Source organism: Symphalangus syndactylus, chromosome 10, assembly GCF_028878055.3.
Source record: "Symphalangus syndactylus isolate Jambi chromosome 10, NHGRI_mSymSyn1-v2.1_pri, whole genome shotgun sequence".
Lineage (NCBI taxonomy): Eukaryota > Metazoa > Chordata > Mammalia > Primates > Hylobatidae > Symphalangus > Symphalangus syndactylus.
The window spans coordinates 23,192,825-23,207,191 of NC_072432.2; the positions used below are offsets into that span (position 1 = coordinate 23,192,825).

The following is a 14,367-nucleotide window of genomic DNA, read 5'->3' on the forward strand; positions in this document are numbered from 1 at the left end:
GAGCATTTCTTGGCTAGTGATGAACAGTACAACTAACCCCAAGGTGGCCTTGACTGGTTTCCTTTGTACGAAGAAATGGTTATCCCAGTGACTAAGAATGGCACAATTATTTCTGAATACAGCATGTTCCTAATACAATATATGATTTGGAGACCATTCCCATAACTTAGTGGAACTAAAGCTAGAATAGCATTTTAAAGTTATTAACAGTGACCTTATTGACAAAAAAGGAATTTTGAGGTCATTAAAAATAAACATAATATTTAAAGAGGTCTTGATAATTACAATGAGTAAAGGAAAAAGAAAAGAGGTCAATAACTCACATTATTGTGCTCTTACTATGTGCTACGTTTTACAAGCTTTATAATATCAGAATGACTAATGTCTTTTAAGAAATTTTTCTTCCTTCTTTTTAAGATTTATTTTTTGAGACAGAGTCTCACTCTGTCACCCAAACTGGAGTACAGTGGTGTGATCTCGGCTCACGGCAACCTCCGCCTCCCAGGTTCAAGCGATTCTCCTGCCTCAGCCTCCTGAGTAGTTGGGATTACAGGTGCCTGCCACCATGCCCGGCTAATTTTTCTATTTTTAGTGGAGACAGGGTTTCACCATTTTGGCTAGGCTGATTTCAATTCCTGACCTCTAGTGATCCGCCTGCCTTGGCCTCTCAAAGTGCTGGGGTTACAAGCGTGAGGCACTGCGCCCAGCTAATAACTTTTCAAGTCATAGAATCTACAAAATGTAATGGAGAATTCCTACCTAGGGTAAATTCTGAATATCAGTTGGTGGCAAGAGGTCAAATACTTTAATGTAAAAAGTTGTTATCTCTACAAAGATGGAGACTTTAAACATACTGGACAATGTAGCTATGTGCACTGTTTGGTTCTTAGTGAAGAGATGAGCTTCCTTAACCTTTTTGGCTTAAACCAAACCATAATCAACAATGATTCTGTGTTTGTTTCAATTAACATTTCTAGTTGAACCCAGAGCTTCCCACTCAATCTGTTGGCCTTCACTTGTTGAAAAGAAAAACCTTGATTGTAGATGGTATCTAACAGTTTTGAGTGGTTTCTTTTCATGATAGGGATTAGAGAACAATGCCAAAATGTCTATCTTTCCTTATGGTCATTGTTGAGGAACTCAGGTGAAGGCTGGCTTGACAAGAAGTGGTTGGAGGGGATTTAAGTATTGACTGTGTGTTTGGGCTATACAGGTTTAAGATTATTTTTTTATCTAGAGATTCCAAAGCTCCATGATTCCAATCAAGAGAAAGAACTGTTTCAGAGGAAATTCAGAAGTTAAAGCTGGTGTCAGTAGAGGAAGGAGGAAAAGACAGTGGAAAATGAAGTGGTACTATGAGTTATTATTAACACTTTAACTAGTACCACTTCATTTTCCACTGTTACTGGTACCACTTTGAATTGTACCATTTGAACATGTTCAAATGGTACAGCTTAACAAATTAGTCTCATTTGAAAATGTTCCAAAATACAGTGGAAATGAAGTGGTACTAAGAGTTATTTGCTAAGTACAGACTGCTCTATGTACCCAGGAAAAGACTAGGGTAGAAGGAGAAGGAAAAAAAATAACAACAACAACAACAAAATCCCTGTGTGAGTGCACCAAGTGTGATCAGAAGAGTAAGACCCATTCCTTCAGTAGACTTCTTATTGGAAAGTCATTGTTCAGAAATATCACTCACATTCCAAGTTCAAGTCAATATGTTTTTCCAGCCATGTATACGCTACTAGGAAACGCCAATGGAGCAACCTGTGCATTCCCGTTCAAGTTTGAAAACAAGTGGTACGCAGATTGCACGAGTGCTGGGCGGTCAGATGGATGGCTCTGGTGTGGAACCACTACTGACTATGACACAGACAAGCTATTTGGATATTGTCCATTGAAATGTAAGTACTGTTTATCACCAAGAAAAGTTGGGCACATTTAGTCTGATAATGTAGTGAAAGACCTTGAATTTATCTAGAGCATTTTTCCCCAAAGTTATTTCACATTTATGACCTCACTGTACCTACTACAGCGCTTTACAGATGTCATTATTTCCATTTTTCAGTGGAGAAAATGATCTCTATTGGCTGAAGACTAGGACACAGATGATGGACTTTATACTGTAGGCTTTGTATGTGTATTTTGATTTTGCCAGTAAGACTAGACTCACCCCTACTATCTCAGCATTCCCTGAGATCATGCTAACAGGACTAGACTGCACCCCCATGGTCCCAACATTCCCTCCATCAAGTGACCTCTTTATTTATTTATTTATTGAGACGGAGTCTCTCTCTGTCACCCAGGCTGGAGTGCAGTGGCGCAATCTCCACTCACTGCAAGCTCCACCTCCTGGGTTCATGCCATTCTCCTGCCTCAGCCTCTCGAGTAGCTGGGAGTCAGGCGCCCACCACCACGCCCTGCAAATTTTTTGTATTTTTAGTAGAGACGGGGTTTCACCATTTTAGCCAGGATGGTCTCGATCTCCTGACCTGGTGATCCGCCCGCCTTGGCCTCCCAAAGTGTTGGGATTACAGGCATGAGCCACCGCACCCGGCCATGACCTCTTTATTTTTACCAACTATCAGTTACTCAGCGAAAATCATCCTGTACGCGGTATAATATATACTTAACACTGGAGGTAGGTAGGCATGCTATTATTTTCTCATCTCTGAAATGCCTTACCTTTATGAAACCATAGATCAAAAACAGAATTCAATGGAAGCCACAAGCATGTGGTTTGATGGAGAAATACGTGAAGGTCCTGAATTTTCTATCAATGTCATCAAAAGGGTTCTTCACAGTGAAAATGATAGTCATGATACTCTTCTTACATTTAAATTAAGAAGAGTGCCATTTAGTTTCACACAGCTAGAAATCAATAGAACTGGGTAATTTATATGCTTGAAGGTTTCTTAAAAATGAAAATTCAAGTTTTATTGCAAGGATGCAAAATAAGCAGTATTGCATTATCTTAGTGGGAAAGCCCCAGAACAGATGAATTCTTGGTGTTCTCCCATGCTTAAAAATCTGTAAGCAAACAGTGAAGCAGATTTTAGGTGGGGTGGAGGAGGGCATCATGTTGCAAGGCAGAGCTGGGGCTGAGGAAAGAGGAAAAGGAAATATTCCTCTTTGCTTCACGTTCCCCATCACCAGACACCCTCTTCCTGATGCTGGCTCCACCTGTCCCAGACTTCTTACCCCCCACCTCTCACCTGCTACTTTAGACCAGATCAGAGCAGCTCTTGTTTCCTGGTATCACCCAGAACTCTTTCTCCTGCTGCCCTGCAAAGGGACTGGGCAGAGCAAAGAGCATTCGATATGGTCTGGGATGATTGTGACACCACCTGAGTCATAATAGACTCACAACTATCACAACTCAACTTTCCAGACCACAAATCCACACGTAATCACACTATTTCAAGCATTATTGTAAAACAGTATAATTACAAAAATATCTGAGTTTGACGAACAAAAGCCAGAATTCTAAGAATTGTCCTTATTTATCTCTCTGGATTTATAATCCCTAATTATCCCACTAAAAGTCAATTTAATTTCTGAGCCCCATATACTATTGCAGTTGTCTTCAGAGTGCAGTCTCTCCAATCCGAATGAATACTCACAAAAGCCCATAGGCTTTCTGTTCATAGAGACAATGCTCTCTCAGTCTTAACTGAGGTAGTTCTATTTGTCTCTCTTATGTCAATCTTTAGAAAGACATTTGATTTCCATTCAAGGTTTATAGATGTCGAATTTTTGTATTCGAAGTATTTTTGTCTGAAACACTTTGAGCAATTTTTTTCTAAGATAAAGCAATACTTGGTTTTCAAGTGATGGAAAGTGTCTTTCTCCTTTACTTAATGGGAATGATATTTTCTTAATCCGTTTCATGGAGTTTCTTAAGGGTATATATTTCACGGGTCCAACTATAGCATCTTCCACATAAGTGAAATTGACAAAGGAGTTAGATGAATGTGTGATTTCATGAATGAAATGTTGAGGACAAATGGTAAGTTACTAATCACAAAGAAAACTCGCAACCTTGGAAATCCTTGGATGTGTGTTGGAGACGTACATTGAGTTTGTTCAGTGGAATAATTTTTTAGTCTTATTACTTGTATTTATGCCTTCACTGTCAAATTATGTATTTTTTCCTGTTAAATGTAAAATAATCATAGAAATTAAATTGATTTGATTTCAATATACATTAACATTTTAAAGCACATTTTGTACATTTAAGATCTTTCTTAAAGGGCTTTATAGTTTTCCAGTCTGTTGCATTTTGTATTCCTTTCCAAAGAGTTTTTATTTTATTTATTTATTTATTTATTTTTGAGACAGGGTCTCACTCTGTCATCCAGACTGGAGTGCATTAGCGTGATCTTGGCTCATCACAACCTCTGCCTCCCAGGCTCAAGTGATTCTCCTGCCTCAGCCTCCTGAGTAGCTGGGATTACAGGCACCCAGCATGATGCCTGGCTAGTTTTTGTATTTTTAGTAGAGAAGGGGTTTCACCATGTTGCCCAGGCTGGTGTCAAACTCCTGACCTCAAATGATCCACCAACCTCAGCCTCTCAAAGTGTTGGGATTACAGGTGTGAGCCACTGTGCCCAGACGAGCATTTTATTTTATATCAGCCTTAAAACTGGCAGGTTTTATACAGGAGGATGAGGAACCAGTTATTAACCTAGTAACACTTAATAGATGCTCTCCATTGTCCGTTGCATTGTTTATTGTAATGCTTTCCTTCCATGTAGACATTTATTTTCAAGTATCATGAGAACAGGAAAAGGAAAAGTCTTGGTTCTCTCAATTCTCTGTAGCAACTTTAGCTTCCAGCATTAGTTGTGTTGGTTTACTGTGGGAATTTGAACTCCTTGGGGAGACGGTATGCAATCAGCAAACCTAAACATTCATTGAGAAATAGGTTTAAATCCCTTGGTTTAAAATATACTTTCTTTAAGTGAAAGGTCAATTGCATTTCCTTCTTACATCATTTATGTCACTTGCCTCCATTCCTAGGTTAAAAAAACAACAACAACAAAACCCATTTTTATATCTCACATTTTCTACTATATATATATATTTTTGGAGACAGAGTCTTGCTCTGTCACTGAGGCTGGAGTGCAGTGGCATGATCTCGGCTCACTGCAACCTCTGCCTCCTGGGTTCAAGCGATTCTCCTGCCTCAGCATCCTGAGTAGCTGGGATTACAGGCGTGTGCCACCATACCTGGCTAATTTTTTTTTTTTTTTTTTTTTTTTTTGTATTTTTAGTAGAGACGGAGTTTCACCATGTTGGTCAGGCTGATCTCGAACTCCTAACCTCGTGATCCGCCCACCTCGGACTCCAAAGTGCTGGGATTGCAGTTGTGAGCCATGGCACCCGGCATTTTCTACCATATTATAAACAAAACCTTCCTCCACTTGTCTAAAACGAGTTGTTTAAGACATCTCTATCTTCAAATATACCCCAAATTAGTCTTATTTGGATGGTCTCACCGACATAGACATGAAACTAGCAAAACCTCAGATCATTATAATTTAAATTTAGCATTACTGATTCAAATTTATTTTTATATAAGCATATAATGATTTTGTAGTTAAAGCATCTTAAAAATTTCTATGCTGTTGCCTGAATCAAATTTTGATATGTTTTCTTCCTCTTCGATATGTCATGGGACCACAAGTTTCATATCATGGTGTGCGGTTTGCATATTACAAAAAGGTCGATGATCGCTTCCTCATCAGATATAAAGGGCAATTAGATACAGTTAAGAGTTACAAGAGTGTAGGCTGTGTGCTTATGGAAAATTGCCTAATTTCTTAGTAAATTGAGTATTTCTCAGAACATTTTCAGAGAAGTTATATAATACTTCCTTTTTTCCTTACAAATAAATGAAAAGATTATTACTTCACGTGGCTTTGAAGCAGAATTTTATATTATTAAAAAGAAAAAAGAAATATTCACTACATGAAGCATGCCAAAATATTTCATTTGTTTACTAGCTTCGCAAACACCGTATATGTGAAAAACTATCAATAATATTTATCTGTATATCATTGGCCACTTATAGAGTACAACCAGGTTTATGGAATTTATTAGGAATCATCAAATAGCAAAGGAAGAAATCAGCTTGTGATTTTTTACTCTGTGGAATGAAAAAGTTACAAGCAACATTTGCCATTGCTAAGAGCTCCACCTGTATTAAATATATTGTAGCAATGAGAAAACGAGACTCCAAAAGTTAATAATTTATCTGAAGTCAAGTCTCCAGTGAGCGATAGGACCTCAGGTGCAGGCTCAGGCCAGTCTGTCTGCAGGAGTCCGTGACCTTCCCTGCTGACAACCTTATGCTTCCAGAAAGACCAAACTAGAATGTGCAGACAAAGGCAAAATATCCACCTGCTGAGAAGATGTACATTTATTTTCTTTGTTTCCCCTGCCTTACTTTACTAGATCAAGGAATTTGGGCTGGTATCTGTTCTTTTAAAACATGTTTTATCCACTTTGGGAGGCTGAGGTGGGTGGATCACAAGGTCAGGAGATCGAGACCACCCTGGCTAACATGGTGAAACCCCGTCTCTACTAAAAATACAAAAATTAGCCGGGCGTGGTGGCAGGCGCCTGTAGTCCCAGCTGCTGGGGAGGCTGAGGCAGGAGAATGGCGTGAACCCGGGAGGTGGAGCTTGCAGTGAGCAGAGATTGCGCCACTGCACTCCAGCCTGGGTGACAGAGCGAGACTCTGTCTCAAACAAAACAAAACAAAACAAAACAAAACAAAACAAAACAAACCATGTTTTCTTTTTATTTATTTATTTATTTTTTGAGATGGAGTCTCCTTCTGTCTCCCAGGCTGGAGTGCAGTGGCGCGATCTCGGCTCACTGCAAGCTCCACCTCCCGGGTTCACGCCATTCTTCTGCCTCAGCCTCCGGAGTAGCTGGGACTACAGCCGCCGGCCAGCATGCCCAGCTAATTTTTTTTTGTATTTTTAGTAGAGACGGGGTTTCACTGTGTTAGGATGATCTCGATCTCCTGATCTCGTGATCTGCCTGCTTCGGCCTCCCAAAGTGCTGGGATTACAGGCGTGAGCCACCGCACCTGGCTATTTTTATTTTTATATATTTAGGGGGTATATGTGCAGATGTCTTGCTTGCATATATTGCATCATGGCAAAGTCTGGGTACCCGAACTGTGAACATTGTACCCAATAGATAATTTTTGAATCCTCACCCTCCCACCCTCCCACCTTTTGTAGTATCCAAGATCTATTGTCTTTATATTTGTCTCACTTCCCAACTCAATTGATCCGGAAAGGGAAATGGTGCCTGCCTTTCTTTCTTTAGGCGCGTGGAAGTGACTGGATGTAGTTGATCCTTTGAAACCTCATCCCCCACCTCCTACTCCATTTTAGGAGTAAAGAAAATCTCAAAGGCACCTTAAAAACAAGTAAAACAGTCCAGGCATGGTAGCTCACCTTTGTAATACTAGCACTTTGGGAAGCCGAGGCAGGAGAATGGCTTGAGAACAGGAGTTTTAGACTAGGCTGGGCCACATAGAGAGACCTCATTTCTGCAAAAATTTAAAAAATTAGCCAGGCATGGTGGTGTATGCCTGCAGTCCCAGCTACTCGGTAAACTGAGGTGGGATGATTGTTTAACCCCAGGAGTTGGAGGGTACAGTGAGCCAAAATCACAATCACAGCACTGCACTCCAGCCTCGACAACAGAGCAAGACTCTGTCTCAAAAAAAAAAAAAAAAAAAAAAAAAAAAAAAGGAAGAAGTAGAAGCTGGGGGAGGAAAAAAAAGAAAGGAAACAAAGAAAGTGCTTCAGGCAAAAATGCTCCTAGGCTGGTTTAAATAATACTGTTCACTGGAAGTGTTTTCTATGCCTAATGAACCAAATTCCATCTGATTTCTTTCACAGTTGAGGGCAGTGAAAGCTTATGGAATAAAGACCCGCTGACCAGCATTTCCTACCAGATAAACTCCAAATCCGCTTTAACGTGGCACCAGGCGAGGAAAAGCTGCCAACAACAGAATGCTGAGCTCCTGAGCTTCACAGAGATACATGAGCAAACATACCTGACAGGTAATGACATGAAAAGAAAAGTCGCAAGTAAAATCATGACTGCTTTATTTTTATATAATTTAACTTAGAAGTCAACAGCACAAGTGTTTATAGATGTTATGACAGAAGCAGTTCTTAAGCAGTTTATGCAGATGTCATGACAAATCTGTACCCTGAAAATGACAACAGGGATGGCAAATAGCTCTCATCTCCTGAGCCAACTATTGGTTGTAAGAGTCTCTAGAGCCAGTGCTAAGAAGGATTCTGAGAGCTAATCTAGAATCAGAGTAAAAGATGCCACAATCGATTAATGATGTTGTTCTTGGATGCAAGGCAGTGGAACAATCCTGGTCAAGTATCCATCATCCAGGTCTAATCTGAAGCCATAGGTCTTTCATTAGCCTCATAGAGGTCAAAATGATAAATTAAAACACTGCTACCACCGGCAGGGGCAAGTCAGAGGCTGCTTTGAAACCCTGAAACCCTGAAACCCCGAGTTCTTTTAGCCTCCTGTCCCTCGAACCCCTAGGCTCTACCGGTTTTCAGGTTTTATTGATACTCTTTCCACAATGTGTTCGCTTTTGTTGTTGTGTTGTTTTGTTTTGTTTTGTTTTGAGATGGAGTTTCCCTCTCGTAGCCCAGACTGGAGTGCAGTGATGTGATCTCGTCTCACTGTATCCTCCGCCTCCCCGGTTCAGGTGATTCTCCTGCCTCAGCCTCCCAAGTAGCTGGGATTACAGGTGCTTGCCATCGTGCCCAGCTAATTTTTTGTATTTTTAGTAGAGTTGGGGTTTCACTAGGTTGGCCAGGCTGGTCATGAACTCCTGGCCTCAGGTGATCCACCCGCCTCGCCTCCCAAAATGCTGGGATTCCAAGCGTGAGCCACCGTGCCTGGCCAATGTGTTTGTTTTTAAAATATCTGTTCTTATTAGACTGTGAAGACTAAAAGGGCTAAAGTTTGCTTGAGAAGAGAGTATCTGTTTTAGCTTCTAAAATATACACTTGGGGAAACAGAGAGATTCGGACCAGAAATTAGTGTGGGAGCAAAAGCATTCCTGATTTCTGGCCCCCAAAATCTCCTCCCTCCAGTTTCTCTGGACACAGCTAGATTAATATTAATCTGTCTCTGCTCCTATGACTGCCATGTTCAAAAAACCCCTTGTGGCTTCTCATCTCCCATCAAATAATTAACAAAATACATTTTGCCTGACATTCAAGATTGCCATCTGCCAAACATCTGTACCGTTCCTGGTCTTGCATTTTGCAGTCCCGACAAAAGAAAAGTCAGTCTTGGATTCCGTGTTTTTCCTCATCCATTCTCACCCTCACATCTTTTCCCATGTCATTTCTTTTGCCTGGAATTCTCACAATTGTATACAGTTGAAATGCAGTTCTATTTCCATCTGCATTTCTCTTATTTGCTTATTACCACTTTTATTCATATAATAGCTACTTACACATATGTCCTGCTTCCTTGACAACACTGTAAATTCATTAATTTGTTATTATTTATTTACTCATTCATTCATTCCCAAGATATCTGGTACCCATGTGCCAGGCTTTGTGCTAGGTCCTGGGGACATCAAAGCTGACCCTGTCTTGTCCACACGCATCTTAAAGTCCAATGGGAAGAAACAGATGTAAACAAGAAAACAAACAAATGAATAGGTACCAATTATAGTAAGTCCTGCACGTAAAGCAAACAAGGCCGTGTGGAGATCGCGTCAGAGGGGGAAACAGCTGAAAACAGGGAATGTCTTGTGAATATCTATGCCCCCTCTTCCCCCAAGGAGGTTCACACAGAGCCTTCCAAGGAAGAGTCTCACCAAACGTTTGCTGACTGACACGTTAACACGCAGCAAAATAGAAATACTTAGAAATTCAGTCTCCTGTTTGGAAAACTAGACAGTTCATGGCAAGAAGACAGTAAATGCAGTGGTTCTTCTGGGTGAAGAGGCTTACTCATCACCTTGGAATTCTGTTAAAGTGATGATACCTGGGCCCAGACCCCGAGGACTCTAGATCAGTAGGTGTGACACAGGGCACAAGAATCTGCCTTTTGTCAAACTCCCGGGTGATTCTGGGGCAGCTGGTTGAAAGACCGTATCTGGCAAAACACTGTGTTAGTTCCTGCTGTGTCCAGGTGCTAACACCAGGCAGCAGAACAGAGGGGCTAAGAGCAAAGATTCTGGAGCCAGACTGCCTAGGTCCGAGCTCTGTGAAACTGGGGGAGCTTGTGGGGATTTCCTGAGGCACCTGTACTTTGGTGACCTTGTCTGTTAAAAGAGCTAATGTGTGTGAACCAATACAAGGGCAAGAGCACACTCCCTACCTTGCCTCCTTTCTTAGCACCTACCTTTTTCCAGCTATTTTCAGATGACACCCGTCACCAACCAGAACACATCTCTCCTGTAAGTTATTATTAAGGAGACTGAGGATAGAAAAGCAATATGATGTCACTGTGGATTCATAATCTTAGAGATAGGGTTCTTCCTCTGTCTGCTCAATTATTCTGTTTTGCATTGGCCTGTGGGACCCTTCTAACAGTGGAACACAAAGAATCAGAGTGATTCATATTTACAACCATGCACAAAAATAAGGAGGAAGAGGAGAAAGTGCAGAATAGACAAAAGTAAATTTATGTAGATGATTAAGGAATAGAAAAGATGATTCGAGGCAGTCCTGTGGTTATTTGGGCAGACTTGCAGGCACGAGAGAAAATGTATCAGAGGTGGTTTGGGCACAGTGGCTCACCCTTGTATTCCCAGCACTTTGGGAGGCCGAGGTGGGTGGATCACCTGAGGTCAGGAGTTTGAGACCCGCTTGGCCAATATGGTGAAATCCCATCTCTACTAAAAATACAAAAAATGAGCTGGGCATGGTGGCAGGCTCCTGTAATCCCAGCTACTCGGGAGGCTGAGGCAGGAGAAAGCTTGAACCTGGGAGGTGGAGGTTGCAGTGAGTTGAGATCGCACCATTGCACTCCAGCCTGGGCAACAAGAGTGAAACTTGTCTCAAAAAATAGTAAATAAATAACAATTAAAAAAAAAGGAAAGAAAATATGTCAGAGGTGCAGAGGTGAAATGGTTTCAGTTGGTGTGTTTTTGGTTTTTGTGTTTGAATTTGTTTATGGGGTATGTTATCTCTTGGAAGCCCAGGGACAGAGCACAGGTTACTTTGTGCGCTCTCCACCAGCTACAGAGAAGGAGCCAGTGATGTGAGCGGACAGCGGCTTTGTCCAAGCACAGACTCACTTCCTGATCCCCGGACTCTGCTATCAGACTCGGGCTGCAGGAAATGCTTCCCTAATCAGCCAGGGCTTTTCTTGTCTATCAGGACAGCAAACAAGCCCCAGGAGATCTAGAGGCTGGGTTCACCTCAGTTACTTACTTGAATCTTATCCAAGCCTCCGGAATTTCAGTCAGCAAATTTTCGCTGGCATCTGGATAAGAATGGCATCTCTAATGAGATTTGTAGTACTTCCTGCCTTTCTTTAAGTAAAAAATGTCAGGCATTAGGACAAGAAAAAGTCTGACAGTGAATTTAAAAAGTAAGGGAAAGATATTCCCTCCCCACTGCTTATTTCAAAGAAAGGGATGACACTCGGTGTTGATTGAGATATATTGGGGAATAATCTGGAAAACAGTGATGTGAGTGTGTGATGGCGATCCACTCTATTTTGGAAAATATGCCATTAAAATGAAAAAACAACCTACAAAATATTTGCACTTTTAAAATAAGTTTTCTTTTATGTGAGGGTTTTGAAAAGCCAGTATGTTTTTTTTTTTTTTTTTTTTTTTAAGACAGAGTCTCACTCTGTCGCCTAGGCTGGAGTGCAGTGGCACCAGGACTTAAGTGATTCTCGTGCCTCAGCCTCCTGAGTAGCTGGGGCTACAGGCATGTGCCACCAAGCCTGGCTATTTTTTTGTATTTTAGTAGACACGGGGTTTCACCATGTTGCCCAGGATGGTTTTGAACTCCTGAGCTCAGCTATCTACCAGCCTCAGCCTACCAAAGTGCTGGGATTACAGGCGTGAGCCACCATGCTCGGCCAGAGTCAGTATCATTTTTTAAAAATGTAGAACCTGGTTTGATGACTCTAATTAACTTGTCTGCCAATTACTGAAGAGCTACCATGTACTAGATTCTGGGCTTTAGTTCTAAAGCCCGCAGCAGCCTCATGAATGAATATTATTAGCCCCACTGTATAGATGAGATAACAGACTAGGAGGGAGAAGTTAGGAAACTTGCTTAATGCCTCCCGTTTAGAAAACAGCTGAACTGGAATTCAGCCCTGTCTTCCATTTCACCCTGCCTGTGTCTCACGCAGAGAACACCCGGGGATCTGCTGGTTCCCAAAGCACTGATGAGAACCCTTAATTTTGTCAACATTTCCTGGCTCCAGTAAATGTATTCCAGATTGGTGGTGATCTGATTTCATATTATCTGCCAGGTGAAATGTTTCTGCCCGGCAACACGTTTGCACACTACCCACAGCTGTTTTATCATCTTCCCTTCTGTTTCTACCCTGAAAAATGCTCGGACGTTCTATGGAGTCTCTGAGTCCTGAATCAGATTTATGGCTCCATATGTGCAGGATGAGGATTTACAGAACTGAAATAAGATATAGGAAGTGAAATTTGGCTTGTTTCCCCGATTGTTTTTACCCATTTCCTTTGGTACTGCCTGAAAAACACATTGGACCTCAATTAAAAAAAAAAAAAAGAAAATAAAAAAAACCAGTGTAATATTGGACATTTGTGTATCTTCTGTTACATCTAAGTTCAAAAGTTGGTGTATAACCATTTCAGACAATATATGCAGAAAAGTTACACCTTGAGCATGTGAGGCTGGGCACAGTGGCTCGCGCCTGTAATCCCAGTGCTTTGGGAGGCTGAGGTGGGAGGATTGTTTGAGTTCAGGAGTTCGAGACCAGCCTGGGCACTATAGTAAGATCCCAACTGTACAAAAAAATTTCTGGTTTGAGTTGGTGTCTGGAAACAAAACAACAAAAATTTAGCATGCGGAATTGTTGCTTTGTGCGGCAATACTAAAATATTTTGGTCTGCTCTTTTATAAAATTACAAAAGCATATTAGAGAAAATTATTTGTGGACAACACTCATATGCTTTAAGAGATATATTTTAACCCAAGGTTTGAATTTTGCTTCTAAGTCACACCTTTTGCCAACCTTAATTCAATATGAAGCTATTGATAATAATAATAGTAATAGTAATAATAACAGTAGTAACTTACATTTATTGGGCATATACCATATGTCAGGCCTTGTTTTCAAAAGTATTAACTAATTCAGTTCTTCAAGGCAAGTTTGTAAGTACTTAGAGCTGGTAAAAAATGTCAAAAGATAATTCTCTTAAAGAGCTATTATCGTTTCTCATCATGCCAAACATAGTAATTTAGTCATGCAGTCTCAATATCTACTTCAATTCTTCTTTAATCAGCGAATTATTTATAATTTTTAAAACTTAAGTACACTTATTTTCTTAATTAAGTTTTTTAAAATCCCAGAGTCAATTGGTTTTGGGAATAGCTAGTATTAAAATGCTACTTTTAGGAGCATGTCCTGTAGAATACATCTGTGCAAGTAGACAGATAATTATATTCAAGTTAGTACAACTTTAAAGAATTTTTTTTAAAGGTTGTTGAGTATAGCGGTGTGCACCCTGTAGTCCCAGCTACCTAGGAAACTGAGGTAGGAGGAACGCTTAGACCCAGGAGTTTGAGAGCAACCTGAGCACCATAGTGAGACTCCATCTCTAAAAAATAAAAATAAATTTTAAAAATGTTTTTAAAAGCCAAAGGATAGTTTTTATTTTAATTAATTGCTTTTAATCAATTAAAATAACTCAGAACAGAGAATTCTCATTGACGATTTTAAAAAAGATAGAGCTGGCCGGGTATGGTGGCTCATGCATGTAATCCCAGCATATTGGGAGTCTGAGGTGGGCGGTTCACCTGAGGTCAGGAGTTTGAGACCAGCCTGGCCAACATAGTGAAATCTCATTGCTCCTAAAAATACAAAAAAAAAAAAAAAAAAAAAAAAAAAAAATAACCAGGCGTGGTGGCAGTCACCTGTAATCCCAGCTACTCCGGAGGCTGAGGCAAGAGAATCGCGTGAACCTGAGAGAAGGAGGTTGCAGTGAGTGGAGATTGCGCCACTGAACTCCAGCCTGGGCGACAGTGCGAGACTCCATCTTAAAAAAAAAAAAAAAATAAAGATAGCGGTAATAATAGGTTAGAGTGTTTCCCGCTGCAGAGCTGAGGTCAGTGT

The 14,367-nt window shown here is 40.7% G+C and overlaps 1 protein-coding gene across 2 annotated transcripts in view; it reads left to right on the forward strand.

Moving 5' to 3' along the window:
* MRC1 (mannose receptor C-type 1) overlaps positions 1–14,367 on the forward strand; it is a 103,477-nt gene that overhangs the window by 17,230 nt on the left and 71,880 nt on the right. For both annotated transcript variants that reach the window (XM_063610096.1, XM_055296683.2), the window contains exons 3-4: positions 1,734–1,907; positions 7,932–8,096. In XM_063610096.1, coding sequence (XP_063466166.1) covers positions 1,734–1,907; positions 7,932–8,096 — 339 coding nt within the window. The remainder of the gene's footprint in view (positions 1–1,733; positions 1,908–7,931; positions 8,097–14,367) is intronic.